This window comes from Xenopus laevis, chromosome 4S, assembly GCF_017654675.1.
Source record: "Xenopus laevis strain J_2021 chromosome 4S, Xenopus_laevis_v10.1, whole genome shotgun sequence".
NCBI lineage: Eukaryota > Metazoa > Chordata > Amphibia > Anura > Pipidae > Xenopus > Xenopus laevis.
This window is the reverse complement of record NC_054378.1, coordinates 99284068-99299562: the sequence shown is the minus strand read 5'-3', so window position 1 is coordinate 99299562 and position 15495 is coordinate 99284068. Positions and strand designations below refer to the sequence as shown.

The window sequence follows — 15495 nt, the reverse complement described above, 5'->3', positions numbered from 1 at the left end:
AGAACAGGGTGTGGTTATAATAATCATTTTAGAAATTTGAAAATGTTGTCAATTGTACAGATTTTAGATCGATATTCAATTGAATATGTTAAAAAGCGCATATTATTGAAAAAGTGGAATAAGAGCACCTGACAGACCTTCAGAGTAAAATTCCTCCACTCTATTCATTTCTTTGGGGTTTTTAAATGTATGCTGTGGGGTCTATTTATTAAAGGTTGAGTTTCTCTGGTCGAGTTTTTAGTGGGGGGAAAAAGTTTTAGAGATTTTTAGAGATGATGTCACAAAAAAAAATCAGAATCCGAAAATACTCCAGCAAAATCATGTAAAAGTCCAAAGCAGAGGTCCCTTTAGCCATTTTTTAGCCACGATTCAAGCGTCGACCGAACCAGTTGCCCGATTCTAATTGTCTCGCAATTTTCTCAAGACTTTTTGTCGCACCTATTGCCTTCGTGAATAATTATTGGTAAATTAAGGAGATTCTGGTTTGGTAGAGTTTTTTTTTAAAATGAGAAAAATCGAGTTTTAGTAAATACACCCAAATATATCAATGGGTGGAAGTAACAGTTCACAAAGTAAATTAAAAGAAAAAAACTGTTAAATCCCAGGGAGTCAAAGATCCATAACTAAAAGAGGGTTGGGAGAAAAAATTAAGCATGCATATTGCTAAAAAAAATATAAATGCCCCAGATCTAAAAGTTATTTTATCTTATCTTAGGTCTCTCTGCTTAGATGAAGCAATAGGCTTTAGATATGGTAATTCTGGTTTTAGGGAAACCTTTTTAAAACTTTCTAGAGCATGATGATCAAGTTATTATTGGGAAGTTTATGTATAATTTTGATGAAAACTCTTTCTTACTTACCCGTTGTTGTTCCAGGATAATTTGATGATGTGTTCATTTTGTCCAGTGATATAACAAATGCTCCATTTGTTTGGTTGTGGAGAGGATAATGTTATTTTTATTTTTTATTAATTTATTTCTCTTTCTGATTTTTGTTTAAAGTCATCATTTGTTGCTTTATTTTCATTGGATGGATATGAAATAATCCTTTTCTTTATTTTGTAAATTGATGGGCTTTTATGTAAGACGGTATATTGTTGATTTTGCTCTTACTGTTTATTTCGAAATACCTAAAAACATAATTGGAAAAGAAAGAAAAAGTATAAATGAGTATAAAAGTATAAATGAGCTCTTTTGATGAGTATTCCACCAAATATAAACATGGGTAGGTATAAATAAATTTAGACAGAAAAGACAGAGAATCTGATGTCTAACCAAATGCTATAGACATTACCAAATAATCACATAAGCCTGAAATTCAATATTCAGGTAAATGCATGTCAGCAGTCAGTCATCCTAAACACATAGGGGCCGATTCACTAAGGGTCGAATATCGAGGGTTAATTAACCCTCGATATTCGACTAGGAATTAAAATCCTTCGACTTCGAATATCGAAGTCGAAGGATTTAGCGCAGATAGTTTGATCGAACGATCGACCGATAAAATCCTTCGAATTGAACGATTCGAAGGATTTTAATCCAACGATCGAAGGAATATCCTTCGATCAAAAAAAGTTAGGCAAGCCTATGGGGACTTTCCTCATAGGCTAACATTGACTTCGGTAGCTTTTAGATGGCGAACTAGGGGGTCGAAGTTTTTTTTAAAGAGACAGTACTTCGACTATCGAATGGTCGAATAGTCGAACGATTTTTACTACAAATCCTTCGATTCAAAGTCGTAGTCGAAGGTCGAAGTAGCCCAAAAAAAACTTCGAAATTCTAAGTTTTTTACCTTCGAATCCTTCACTCGAAGTTAGTGAATCGGCCCCATAGAGGCAGATTTATCAAGGGTCGAATTTCGAGGGTTAATAACCTCGAAAAAATATCGAATTCGAAGGATTTTAACGCAAAAGCTTCTACCGAATGAAAATTGAACGATTTGAACAACTTTAAGCGATCGATCGAAGGATTTTTATTCGACCTAAAAAAACTTGGAAAAGTGCTGGGGAAGGTCCCCATAGGCTAACATTGCACCTCGGTAGGTTTAAAGTGGCGAAGTATGAAGTCGAAGTATTTTTTAAAAAGACAGTACTTAGATTATCAAATGGTCGAATAGTCGAACGGTTTTTACTTCGAATCGTTTGAATCATTCGATTCGATCAAATTTGAGCAATTCGATGGTCGAAGTACCCAAAAAAATACTTTGAAATTCGAATATTTTTGCATTCGAATTATTCACTCGAGCTTAGTAAATCTGCCCCATGTACATGTATGGGATCTTTTATCAAGAATGCTTGGGGCCTGGGGTTGTCCATATAATGGATCCTTCTGTAATTTGGGTCTTCATATCGTAAGTCTACTAGAAAATCATTTAAAAAGTAAATAAACCCATAAGGCTGGTTTTCCCTCTAATAAGAAATAATTATATCTTAGTTTGGATTAAGTTCAAGGTGGCCTGTTTTATTGTTACAGAGAAAATGGATATCATTTTTAAAATTTTGGATTATTTGGATAAAATGGAGTCAATGGGAGACAACCTTCCCGTTATTCTAGATAATGGGTTTCCAGATAATGGATCCCATACCTGTACTTACATGAGTAATCAACATAAATCCACAGCAAACACTGACTGATGTGCCTAATCTATAAACTCAGTGGTAGGAGGTTGGAAATCCCCAGTATCTAATGTGAACTGCTTTCTCACGTTTTGCTGGCATAATGAATAATGTGCATTTGTGAACGACTGCTCTGTGTTTCATTCTTCCTCTATTACATACTAAGCTCCACTGCACACAGTATTTTAAATAGTTGTGGTCCTCTCTCTGAAACCCAAGGCAATCAGTCTTGAACCTCCTGACACCAGCTTCCCATTCATGGAAATTCGAAAAATCCTATGGCAGTTTTATTCAACATGGCACTGATGCATACCCCTCGCAAAGAGAGTTAACTATAGTTTTAGACTGAACAGTTTATTTTAAATAATAATAAAAATAAAAATTCTCCCAAGCATTAAACATTCGCCCTTGCATGTCATTTGCATTGGAGATTAACAATAAATTAAACTAGGTGTAAGTCAGTGACCCTCCTGTTAAAGATGAGTTTGACTGCTAAACTCAACATGTTTCTGTAAAATTGCTCAGGGAACTTGCTTATTAACACTTTTGCCATTTACATTAATTATTTTGTTCTACTTTTTTAAAACATGATTTCCTTTTTCTCTGTAATTATAAAACAGTACCTTGTACTTGATCTGAGTTATAATTAATCCTTATTGGAGGCAAAACCACCCTGTTGGGTTTCTTTAATGTTTACATGATTTTCTAGTAGACTTAAACTATGTAGATCCAAATTACGGAAAGATCCCTTACCTGGAAAACCCCAGGTCCCAAGCATTCTGGATAACAGGTCCAGTGTCCAGGACTGGGCTGGCGGGACTCTGGGAAAAAACCCGGTGGGCCATGGCCCTTATAGGACCCGCCGGCCCAGACCTGGGCCTTGCGTGGAAGCTGGAAGTTGATTCTGTCCTCCCTCCCTGGGAGAAGGTAGTCGCGGGGGCCAGGGGGGTTGCGGATTGGGGAGGGGGGTTGCGGCTTGGGGAGGGGGCCAGAGGGCACTTTGCATCTGGGGGCCCGAGGGTTTGAGCCCTGGAGGTAGTAGCCCCGGTGGGCCCCGGGTCATATATATATATGTATATGTATAGTCTTGGGCATATTCAACAGGTACCCGGGTACGAATAAACATTTGTAGATATGTGAAGGTGTCATAGTTACAGGATGTGCTCACACTTGACTTGCCACTGAGTCCTATTATTTGCCCAGTATGTGGTTTATTTTAATGTGTGAATGTTTTTAATTTAAGAATATTTCTGTTTAATAAAGGCTTTTTGATATTTTGGTACCTTGTCTTGTGTAGCTCCTATATACCTTTATTGGGGTTTCTTCTCTCCTTTTTTTTTTGTTATTCTCATACAGGTACTTGATTTTATAAACAGACACTGGCAGATTGCAGCCAAAGAGCAGTGCTGTGATCATATGTGGCTCAATATATTGTGCCTATTTATATGTTATGACTAATGTGCCACCATATATTGGCTGGTACTGATATACTGTATGCAAGCGTGCAAGCTTTCCTACATTAGTAATCAGGCATTATACTAATTATAATAGATGAACATTACTCATTACATAATTACCTGTGTGCCATCCTTAATATTTGGGACCATTCACTATGTAATAAGTGCAATCCTTAATTATGTGGGGCTAGTCAGATAAAGAAGGAACATGGGACACTGACCATACTCTCACAGGAAAGTATTGGTATTTAAGAAATCCAAGCAACCTGAGTGACTGACAATTCTGCCAAATTTCTCTTTAATTTTCCACCTGCTGCACATGCACGGCTCCATTAGAGCATCTCGCTTCTAATCTGCAGAACAGGCTCTTTTCCAGCACCTGATACTCTCTGCTCTGTCACTACTCATCACCTTCTGTCACTATACACATTCAGCTTTGTCAGTGCAACACTTTAAAGCTGTTCTTCTAAGTCAGCCAATGTACATAAGCATACATCACAACTGTCAGGTTTCCAGGACCCATGGGATTTAATGGTTTAGAAATATAACAATAGATTCTTTTTTTTTTTTCACCTTGTGTCACTCTCTTGAATACGATTGAGCCAATTATGGAGAGAATGAGCCGGGCTTTTTTTGTATGAGAGAGACAGGACAAGCCAAAGCCCATGCAGCTAAAGCACAGCGGCCTACAATTTCAGCTTTAAAAAACAGATTATTATTTAATTCAATTGTTGAGCAGTGTAGGACAGATTTTTTTCGAAATTCAAAAATTCATCTTGATTTTTCTCTGCATGTAAGAAATGGCATTTAACCACGCTTGTCTGTTTTCATTCTAGATATAGTATTTTATTATTTGTTGTGTGAATATTCACAAGAGTGGAAACGAACAAGAAAATCTGCCGTGTGTTTTTCAAGGTTGTCTTAGGGTGGTGACACACACTAAGATTCTGAGATTAGTCACCCAGCGAAAAAAATGGCCTCTTCTTCGGGTGATTAATCTCCCATAAATTCCTTCCCGCCAGCGGGATGGCACTCGGAACGCTTCGTTTTCCGAAGCTGTCAAAGTTGTCTCACAAGGCAACTTCGGGCGACTATGGAATACGAAGCATTCCGAGTGCCATCCTGTCAGCAATTTACATTCTAGCCGGCGGGGTCGCCCGAAGAAGAGGCGATTTGTCGCTGGGGCAACTAGTCTCCCCAACATCTTAGCGTGTGTCTCCACCCTTAGGATATGACTACATGGACGTTTTAGGCGTGATCCGACGCACTGCGACAAAACACTGCACGATGTTGTCTGCATCTGTCTTGTCGCATCGGATCAACGCTGGGACTTCATCCAACAATTCTATATCTTACCTTATTTCCATTGCATGTGATTAGTGGCCAGCGATACTGGAGCATTTCCAGCCTCCTACCATTGAGCTTATAGATAAGGCATATTAGAGTGTGTGTTTGTGGTGGACTTTTGTTGATTACTCATGTAAGTATAAGGGGGTTATTTATTAAAGTCTGAATGCCAAAAATTTTAGTTTTTTTAACTATAAAATTTGAATTTTTTAGTGGAAAAAAATTAATTTTTCAAGATTTACATTATTATACCCAGAGGATGGAAAAATTCTTAAACTGAAAATCAGGTGCTATATAAGTCAATGGGAGAAGTCCCTTTCCTATTTGGAAGTTTCTGTGGTCTGTGTTGGAATTAGTCCAAAAATCTGACTATTTTGGACTTTTTAGGGCAAAAATCCCAAAAATTCAGCCTTTTTCCCTAAAAGCCAGAATTTTTAGGATTTTTGCCTGAAAAGTCAAGCTTCTGGGAAAAAAAATCATACTATTTGTTTTTTTTTTTTGCTAATTTTTTCAAATTTGTCCCCAATCCGATTAAATCAGGCTTTTTTAATAATAAATAAGGTCCAATAGTGGATTCTAGTTTGGTCTGACTTTTTTTAATTAAAATACTTGGATTTTGATAAATATGCCCCCACCATGTTTAGAATGACTGATTGCTGATATACATTTGCTTGTGTATATCAGGCTTGTGTGGTTATTTGGTAATGCCTATAGGTCTCTGTTGCCTTTGGCTAGACATCAGAAAGATTTAATATTCTTGCAGTCTAATATTGTTTATTTTTGGTGGTTAATATGTAAACAGATAAAAATCAAAATAACAAAGAAAAATTAAATTTGTGAAATAAAATGAGGGTATTTATTACTTTTGGGATTTAAACTCAATTGTGAAAAAATTGTATTTAAACTTGACCAAGTTTTCTCAAGTTTCTTAATCACTACAATATTTTCAGAAAAATCAGATTGGAAAAATATGATTACAATGAAAATCACATTTGTTTTATTAAAGGGGTTGTTTACCTTGAAACTAACTTTTAGTATAAAGATACAATTTGGAGTCGCTTGTAATTTTTTATTATTTGTGGGTTTTGAGTTATTTTGCTTTTTATTCAGCAGCTCTCCAGTCTGCAGTTTCAGCAATCTGGTTGCTAGGGTCCAAATTACCCTAGCAACAATGCATTGATTTGAATAAATGACTGGAATATGAATAGGAGCGGATCTGAATAAAAACATGCGTAATAAAAAGTAACAATAACCAGACATGTATAGCTTTACAGAGCTTTTGTTTTTAGATGGGGTCAGTGACCCCCATTGAAAGCTGATAAATGTCAGAGGAAAAAGGCAAATAATTCAAAAACTATAAAAAAAAGACATATGAAGGCAAAATGAAAAGTTTCTCAGAATTAGCTATTCTCTAACATACTAAAAGTTAACTTAAAGGTGAAATCTGTTTAAATGCAGAAAGGCTGATTTTTAAAGTTTAATTTAAAACTTTGAATAATGTATAATAAATACATTTTATAAAAATGAATACTTTTTAAAAATCTGAAATATTTAGATAAAATGGTATCTATGGGAGAAGGCCTTTCTGTAATTCGGAGCTTTCTGCATACTGGGTTTCCAGATAACGGATCCTATATCTGTACAGTCATTTTTTGCTACTTCAATATACTGTATCTTTAGTATTATCTTCAGCACTCATCAATTGCAAAACTGTGCCAAAACTGAATGATTATGGATATAACCAGGAAAAATAAATCATGTACATGGAATCAGTTATCATGTACACTGGATATGTTTCTGACTGGCTCAACAGGGGATTATTGTATTTAAATATTTTTTTATATGGCCTTAGGAGTGCACCCACAACCCCCCTCCAGTGCCACATAGTTATGCGTACAGTGACTGCAACGTGCATAAAACATGGTGTGTGTTCTCATTCATAAATGAGCCCATATGTGTCAATTTTGCTGTAAAGGAGAAGGAAAGGCATCATACACTTGGTACCAAATTTTAGGCACCTCCAAGTGATTGTATTGACTTACCTGAAACCCCGGGCTGGTGCTCCTATCAGCAGAAAACTGCACCAGAGTGACCCTCTTCCTTCTTCCTCCTTCTTTGCGGTGCTGCTCATGCGCAGTAGAACCGAAAAGCCGAACTTCAACAAAAAAGATGGCTATTTCGTTAAACTGCGCATGCTCCAGGAAATTAGAAGAAAGAAGATGGAAGTGGATCGCTCTATGGTGCACATTGGTATAACCCCAGGCCGGTACAGTTTTTTGCTGATAGGAGCACCAGCCCGGGGTTTCAGGTAAGTAAATACATTCACTTCGGGTTGCCTAACATTTGGCACCCCCCAAGAGTACGATGCCTTTCCTTCTCCTTTAAGGAGGTCCTTGTACCTTACTAATATGTAAATATTTGAGTGTATCATTCATTGTCTATTGCACAGATATATTCCACTGCACTGGATCCTTGATTCTGCAGTAAAATTAATGAAGCATTCAGAACTATTAAACTGCTGAGCATCCATAAAAATATAAGGTCTCAAATAATCATTTCAGTTTAACAATAGCTTTAGGCTGTACATGGACCTCATTGTCTGTGTTAGCATATAGTGTTCCATATCCAGGAGCAAAGCTTTTGTTCAGTGTTATAGAAAACCCACCTCTTTTAATCTTTTATTATCAGTTTTCTCATACATTGAGGGATCAGCAAAGCATGACTACATCAGATTTTCCGTGCAAGCTGATCAGCGCTCGTTACGGGGGGCTCATTAATCGTTCCTTTCTTAACCAGGGGAAAGGATCCAGTTATCCTTGTGAGCTGAAATATATATCTTCTAAAGTCATGTTGCAAAATAATGTGAGAAAGGTGAAAAAATACAGAAATTTGTAATACAGGTATGGGAAATGTTATGTCAGAATTACAGAAAGGCCATCTCCCATAGACCATTTTATCCAAATAATCTAAATTTTTAAAAATGATTTCCTTTTTCTCTGTAATAATAAAACAGTATCTTGTACATGATCCAATCTAAGATATAATTAATTCTTATTGGAAGCTGAGCCAGCCTATTAGGTTTAATTAATGTTTACATGATTTTCTATTAGACCTAAAGTATGAAGATCCAAATTGCAGAAAGATCCGTTATCTGGAAAGCCCCAGGTCCTGAGCATTCTGGATAATAGTTCGCATACCTGTAGCTGTTTAATGAAGAGTCAGGCAGTGAGCTATATGACTGCTGGGCCTTAAAGGAAAACTATACCCCCAAAATGAACACTTAAAGGAAAACTACTGTATACCCCCCAAACAATGTAGGTCTCTATAAAAAGATATCGCATAAAACAGCTCATGTGTAAAATCCTGCTTCATGTAAATAAACCATTTTCATAATAATAAACTTTTCTAGTAGTATGTGCCATTGGGTAATCATAAATAGAAAATTGCCATTTTAAAAAATAAGGGCCACCTCCTGGGATCGTAGGATTCACTGTAGTCAAAAACATACCAACAAACCATACATGTTAGGTCACATGAGCCAATTAACAGACAGAGTTGTGTCTTTTGCTTCCACACTTCTTCCTGTTACAGTTAGAGTTGAAGTATTTCTGGTCAGGTGATCTCTGAGGCAGCACACAGACCATCACGAAATGGTGGCTCAAGGCAAGAGATGTAAAAGGACAATATTTACTTAAATATATATTCCAGTTTGGTAAGATTCTTTTATATGCCACTTAAAATGATATGAACTATCTGTTGCTTAAAGGAGAACTAAACCCTAAAAATGAATAGGGCTAAAAATGCCATGTTTTATATACTGAACTTATTGCACCAGCCTAAAGTTTCAGCTTGTCAATAGCAGCAATGATCCAGGCCTTCAAACTTGTCACAGGGGGTCACCATCTTGGAAAGTGTTTGTGACACTCAAATGCTCAGTGGGCTCTGAGCAGCTGTTGAGAAGCTAAGCTTAGGGGGTGTCACTAATTATCAAGCAAAAAATTAGGTTGGGCTGTAATATAAGCTGATGCTACAGGGCTGATTATTAAATTCTGATGCTAATTGCACTGGTTTCTGTGCTGCCATGTAGTAATTATCCATATTAATTATTAATCAGCCTTATACTGTGACATTTCTATTCTATGTGTACTGTATATTTTGAGTTGATCCCTAAGCTCAGTAACTGACAGCAGCACAGAGCATGTGCAGTGTATCCGCAGAAAAAGAAGATGGGGAGCTACAGGGGCATCTTTGGAGACACGTCTTCCCTGCTAAATGGATTTGGTTGCCTTGGGATGGTACAGAAGCACAAAACATAATGTACAACATTTCTAGACTACTTAACTTTCCTTGTCCTTTAAAAAGTGGTTGTGGTTATTTTTGTGTGATGCGTACAAACTTTTGAGTATTTTTTTCATTTTTGAGTCCTACCCACAACATTTTTACAGACATTTTTTACACCAATATGTCTCTGTCATAATGAAAATGTCAGGCTAATTTGGCTTAAGTCTGTACAGAGAAAATGACATTTTCACAGAGCAATAATGACAGTTTTTTACTATGTTTATGTCACTTTTTAAAATTTGGTGGCAGTACAACAAATCCATAAAATTATAAAATACTTTGTCGTACTTATGACATTTATACAATTTGATGACCAACACTAAACCAACTTCTTGATTCAGTCAACTCTTGATGCCCCAGTGCCAACCCTAGTGCACGTGCATGAACGAGTGTACTCTTGCACAGAAGTACGTGCATGAGCCACCAATTTAAAGGATTCAGATTTAAAGGGTCAGAACTAGGATGGGTACATGCCTGGCGCCCCCCCACCTTTTCGCCCGAAGTACGTTCCTCTGCTGCATACCCCTAGTTGCGCCCCTACAACAGCCTGCATTTACATTCACTATGATCTAATCGATAGGACGATAGAATCAGCCCAATATCGCCCAGATCAAGGTGGGTGTGCTGGAGAAAGATCCACTTATTTGGTGACCTAGTTTATCTTGAGGCTTATGTCCAGCTTTAGAACACACGTAGAAAAGATAAGAAAGGTTGGTTAAAAGGAAAAATTAAAAAGATATACCTTGTACTTACATTTGATTTGGAAAAGCATACTCACTGGTAATGATGTCCCTTTGTGTAAGTTCTTAAAGATCACTGAGGATAAACTACAGACAGGGCCGCCATTAGAAATCATGGGGCCCCATACAGCAAAGTGTTTTGGGCCCTCTAGTCCGTGCCCACACCAGATCCCACCCCCAAGCCCCACCCCAGATCCAGCCCACACCACAGTAAAAAGTCCACATCAGTGCTAAAAACTGTAAACCCCCTCACTCACAAGTTATAAAAAGCCATTGGTGGTCAGGGCCCCACCTATAAGTTAAAAAAAAACTCTTGGTGCCAGGGACCCCATAAAAGTTTTTTTTTTTTTTTAAAAAAAACGTTGGTGGTCAGGGCCCCCTTACAAGTTAAAAAAAATTATTGGTAGCCAGGGCCCCCATAAAAGTTTTTTTAAAAAAAACATTGGTGGTCAGGGCCCCCTACAGGTTTAAAAAAAACATTGGTGGCAGGGGCCTATAGTGTATTAAAATAATACATTGGTGGCCAGGGGTTTAAGAAAATAAAAAAACATTGGTGTTCAGTAGAATTGAACTCGTGGCTTCAGGACTTCAGGTCTTTTCGCCTCTTCAGGACTTCAACTTCAACTATTTTCGTGGCTTCGGGTCTTTTTCGCCTCTTCAGGACTTCAACTTCATCTATTTCCGTGGCTTCTGATCTTTTCGCCGCTTCGGGACTTTGGCTGTTCGGCTTTTCGACGGTACGGGACTTCGGAAGAGGCGCCACGGCTTTGGCGCTGTGAAGGGGGGCCCGACTATTTAGAAAAGTGCAGCACACTTAATGCCTGGGCCCGATACCGGAGCACCCCCTGTGCAACCCTGATGGCAGCCCTGACTACAGACCAGAATGAATTCCATCAAACAAAAAAAACCAAGAGGCACAAACAATTGATTCAATTCATATAAAATATATAAAATTATAATGTTATATATATATATTATAAATACAATCTGCCCTTAAATAGAAACAGATCATTTAAATATCTTCAACAAAAGTCCTATCTACACTTACATACATATAAATAAATAATGGATGAATGGTAGAGCTGAACTATACCCTATCCACCTCCATCATCTTCCATCCATTGAAGTAAATGCAATCAAGTGCTTCTCTTATTGTATGTGCTTCTTCTCCTTGTATGCTTTTCTATACATCTTAAATATGTCTCAGTATAATGTTAGAAATGTGTTTGTTTTCAATTTTCATATGGGTCTGAAATCTCACAATTGACATTTATGTAGTTAATATTGTGGAAGTGTAGTTTGCCTTAAATGATTTAATACAGCATTTGTTTTTTATAGAGGTGGAAGTAAATATATCTGTTCTTTTGATTGCAGTGCACATTAGATTTTATCTGGCAGGTACATATTTAGCCTTTACAATTTACAAAAACAGAAATATTTTCGTTTTCTTAATGCAAGACAAAACAGCTTCCCTGTAGAGGTTAAAGGACTAATTAAGAAAAACAAATTGATGTTATAATAAACTCTACGGTATTATAAACCTTAAATGTTTGATGAGAATTAATGATAAACAAGGCAATTTTATACAAGTTCAATTTATGAACTGAGATTTTAATAGCCTTTATGTAAATGTAACAACAAGTTACAAAACAGACAATTATATAGCACTTAAGAATAAAACAGTTAGAAAGGAATTGTAAGGAAGGGAGAACAAATGCTAATTTGGCACTAAATTGGGCCATTGGAGGTTTTCCTTCTCCCCTTCATCAGCTACAGCATCTGAAGAGGGAGTTATTTATCAAAATCCGAATTTTCTCTGATTATTTTATTGAAAAAAGTCTGACCAAACTGAAATCCACGATTTGACCTTATTTATTATTTAAAAAAGCACAATTTAATTGGATTGGGGAAAAACTTGATAAAATCGAGCAAAAATCCGAATAATGCAATTTTTCCAGATTTTTTTCCCAAATTGCTCAATTTTTTTCGGGATTTTTGCCGAATTTGACTTAGGGATAATTCCAGCGCAGGCCACAGAAACTTCCAAATAGAATAGGGACCTCTCCCATAGATTGATATACAACCTCCACAAGTCTGAGATGCCGGATTTTCGTATTTGGACTTTTTGCAGCCTTGGGATTTAATAAATCCTGAAAATTCAAGGTTTTTTTTTTCACCAAAAATTCTGATTTTATAGTAAAAAAACAAAAAATTTTCGAGTTTTTGGCATTCAGACTTTAATAAATAACCCCCCAAGTGTCAAATCCATTGCAAATTCTTTCAGGATTTTTTTTACCATGGGGGTGAGGGTCAGGGGTAATTCATTTGCTTAGTAATAGAGTTATTAGGGCATAGGTGGCATTTTTGTATAGATATAGCTGTATATATATATATATATATATATATATATATATATATATACTCTATATATATCAAAAACATAAAAGAAACCGCATTCACAGGGCAGGCGCAAATTCACTACAAATTTCCGTGTTTCAGCACCCGCGAATACATTTGCGAATTTGCCACATAAATGTCAACTTTGATGCCGGCGCCAATTTTGATGCCAGCGAATTGTCATCGGCATCGAAATTCGCATTTCAAAACTGGACAGATTCGCTCATCACTACTCCTAACTCAAGCCATCCTATCTATTAATTAATAACTAGCACCTCTAACGCTAAGCTGTATATATACAGTGTATATATATATATATATATATATATATATATATATATATATATATATATATATATATATATAGTAACCTTGTTTAAATACTTGCATAATTCTTGATGCTAAGCAAACACGATTCCGACAATTAAATTATTACAAGCTTCCCTACACTGCTAATTTTGCTGTATTGCTTATTGCTAATTACACTTTGGAATGATGTGTATGTCAGTACAAATTGTGTAACTGTTGACAATCATCCCCTTATCTTTGTTCTTGCAGAATAGAGGATGGAAGCCCTGGCAATGTATGAGTTTAATGCCTCGGGGGAAGATGAACTGAGCTTCAAAAAAGGGGATGTGCTAAAGGTACTTTTATTTTAAATAAATATTTGGGGACGACATGACGTAGGAGTTTTTAAGTGCACTTTATACACTATAGGAAACCCCACACAAACTGCATTTACAAATGTTAAATCATAAGAGCATCTGTGCTGTCAAATACTACCCTCATGCCCCCTCGTCACAGGCTACTAATTTCTGGGTTCTGATTTGCATGATTTTTTTGCATTTTTTTTGCTTTTTGTCTGTTGTATCTATGTGGTGAGTATATATTAAACCAGCACCCTTGCTACAGTTTCACCATGTGAGTTCGAATTTTTCACATTTAAGCATCATTGTGGTTGAATTTGGCTTCTTATCCAGTATTTGTGGGCAAATTGCAGGGCAGGGCTTGAGCATGCTCAGTTTGCTCCTCTCCCCCTCACTCCTTCATCCCTGCTGTAATCTGAGCCCAGAGCTATGAGTGAGCAGGGAGAGACTCAGGCAGGAAGTGATGTCACACCAAGCTAATATAGCAGCTGCTATCCTAAACAAACAGAGAGAGCTTCTAAAGCGGTTTACTCAGGTATGGTAAAGCATTCAGCAGACTAAATATAGTGTTATAGCTTGCACTATTGCGGCTAATCTATTGACAATAAACTGTTTTGGTAGCTTTCCTTCTCCTTTAATTGTGTTTTAGGGACCAATCATCAGTATCTATCAGCCTGCTGTTTGAAACAGCATTTTATTGGTTGCTATAGGTTACTAGACCTACAGCACTATTTGCAACTTTTTTATCACATATTTTACTTAGCTCATTCGATGTGTTTTAGGGACTCTAATGAGATAATCTACTGCATTGTTATTTTTATAAAGGGCATTCCTGCAATACAGGTTGTGATCATGTATGACACGTGTAATGCTAGAAGTAAGCAATCTTATAATAATCCTATAAAGGTATGGGATCCGCTATCCATATTGATGGGCGAATAAATTTGCCTGGCACGAATTTTCTGCAAATGTCCGTATTTCGCCGCCAGTGAATAGATTTGCGAATCTCCATCGAAAATTCACGATTTTTTCATGAAATGTTCCAATTTCACAATTTTTCTGTGAATTTTTTGCGAATTTTTCTGGAAATTTGCAAATTTTCGGCGAAGCCAAATATACCAAATTTTAAAATGATTTTCATTTATCTCTGTAATAATAGAACAGTCTTGTCCTGGATCCAAACTAAGATGTAATTAATCCTTATTGGAAACCAAACCAGCTTATTGGGTTATTTAAAGGGGTTGTCCGCTTTTGAGTCAACTTTTAGTATGAAGTAGAGAGTCATATTCTGAGACAATTTGCAATGGTTTTCATTTTTTATTATTTGTGGTTTTTGAGTTATTTCGCTTTTTATTTAGCAGCTCTCCAGTTTGGCGTTTCAGTTGTCTGGTTGCTAGGGTCCAAATTACCCTAGCAACCATGCGCCAATTTAAATAAGAGACTGGAATATGAATAGAAGAGGGCCTGGATAAACAGATGACTTATAAAAAAGTAGCAATAACAATATATTTGTAGCCTTGCAGAACATTTGCTTTTAGATGGGGTCAGTGACCCCCATTTAAAAGCTGGACAGAGTCAGAAGAAAAATGCAAATGATTCAAAAACGATACTAAATAAATGATGAAGACCAAATGAAAAGTTGCTTACAATTAGCCATTCTATAACATACTAAAAGTTAACATAAAGGTGAACCCCCCCTTTAATGCTATATGATTTTCTAATAGACTTAAGGTATAAGGGTCCAAATTACAGAAAGATCTCTTATCCAGAAAACCTCAGGTCCCGGGCATTCTGGATAACAGGTCCCATACCTGTTCTAAGATTCCTGGAGTAAATAAAGCTTGGAGCATTTGGGTGCTGACATTGTAATGCACTGCCACACTCTTTTCTAAGCAAATGTATTTCTTGCAGGTCTAATGGGGTAACCAGCTGCAGAATATGGGAGGGTTGCG

The 15495-nt window shown here is 36.7% G+C and overlaps 1 protein-coding gene across 1 annotated transcript in view; it reads left to right on the top strand.

Annotated features, from left to right (window-relative positions):
* Window positions 1-15495, top strand: part of grap2.S (GRB2 related adaptor protein 2 S homeolog) — a 52295-nt gene that overhangs the window by 13836 nt on the left and 22964 nt on the right. Inside the window, exon 2 of the mRNA XM_018261208.2 lies at window positions 13455-13540. Coding sequence (XP_018116697.1) covers window positions 13463-13540 — 78 coding nt within the window. The 5' untranslated portion in view covers window positions 13455-13462. The remainder of the gene's footprint in view (window positions 1-13454; window positions 13541-15495) is intronic.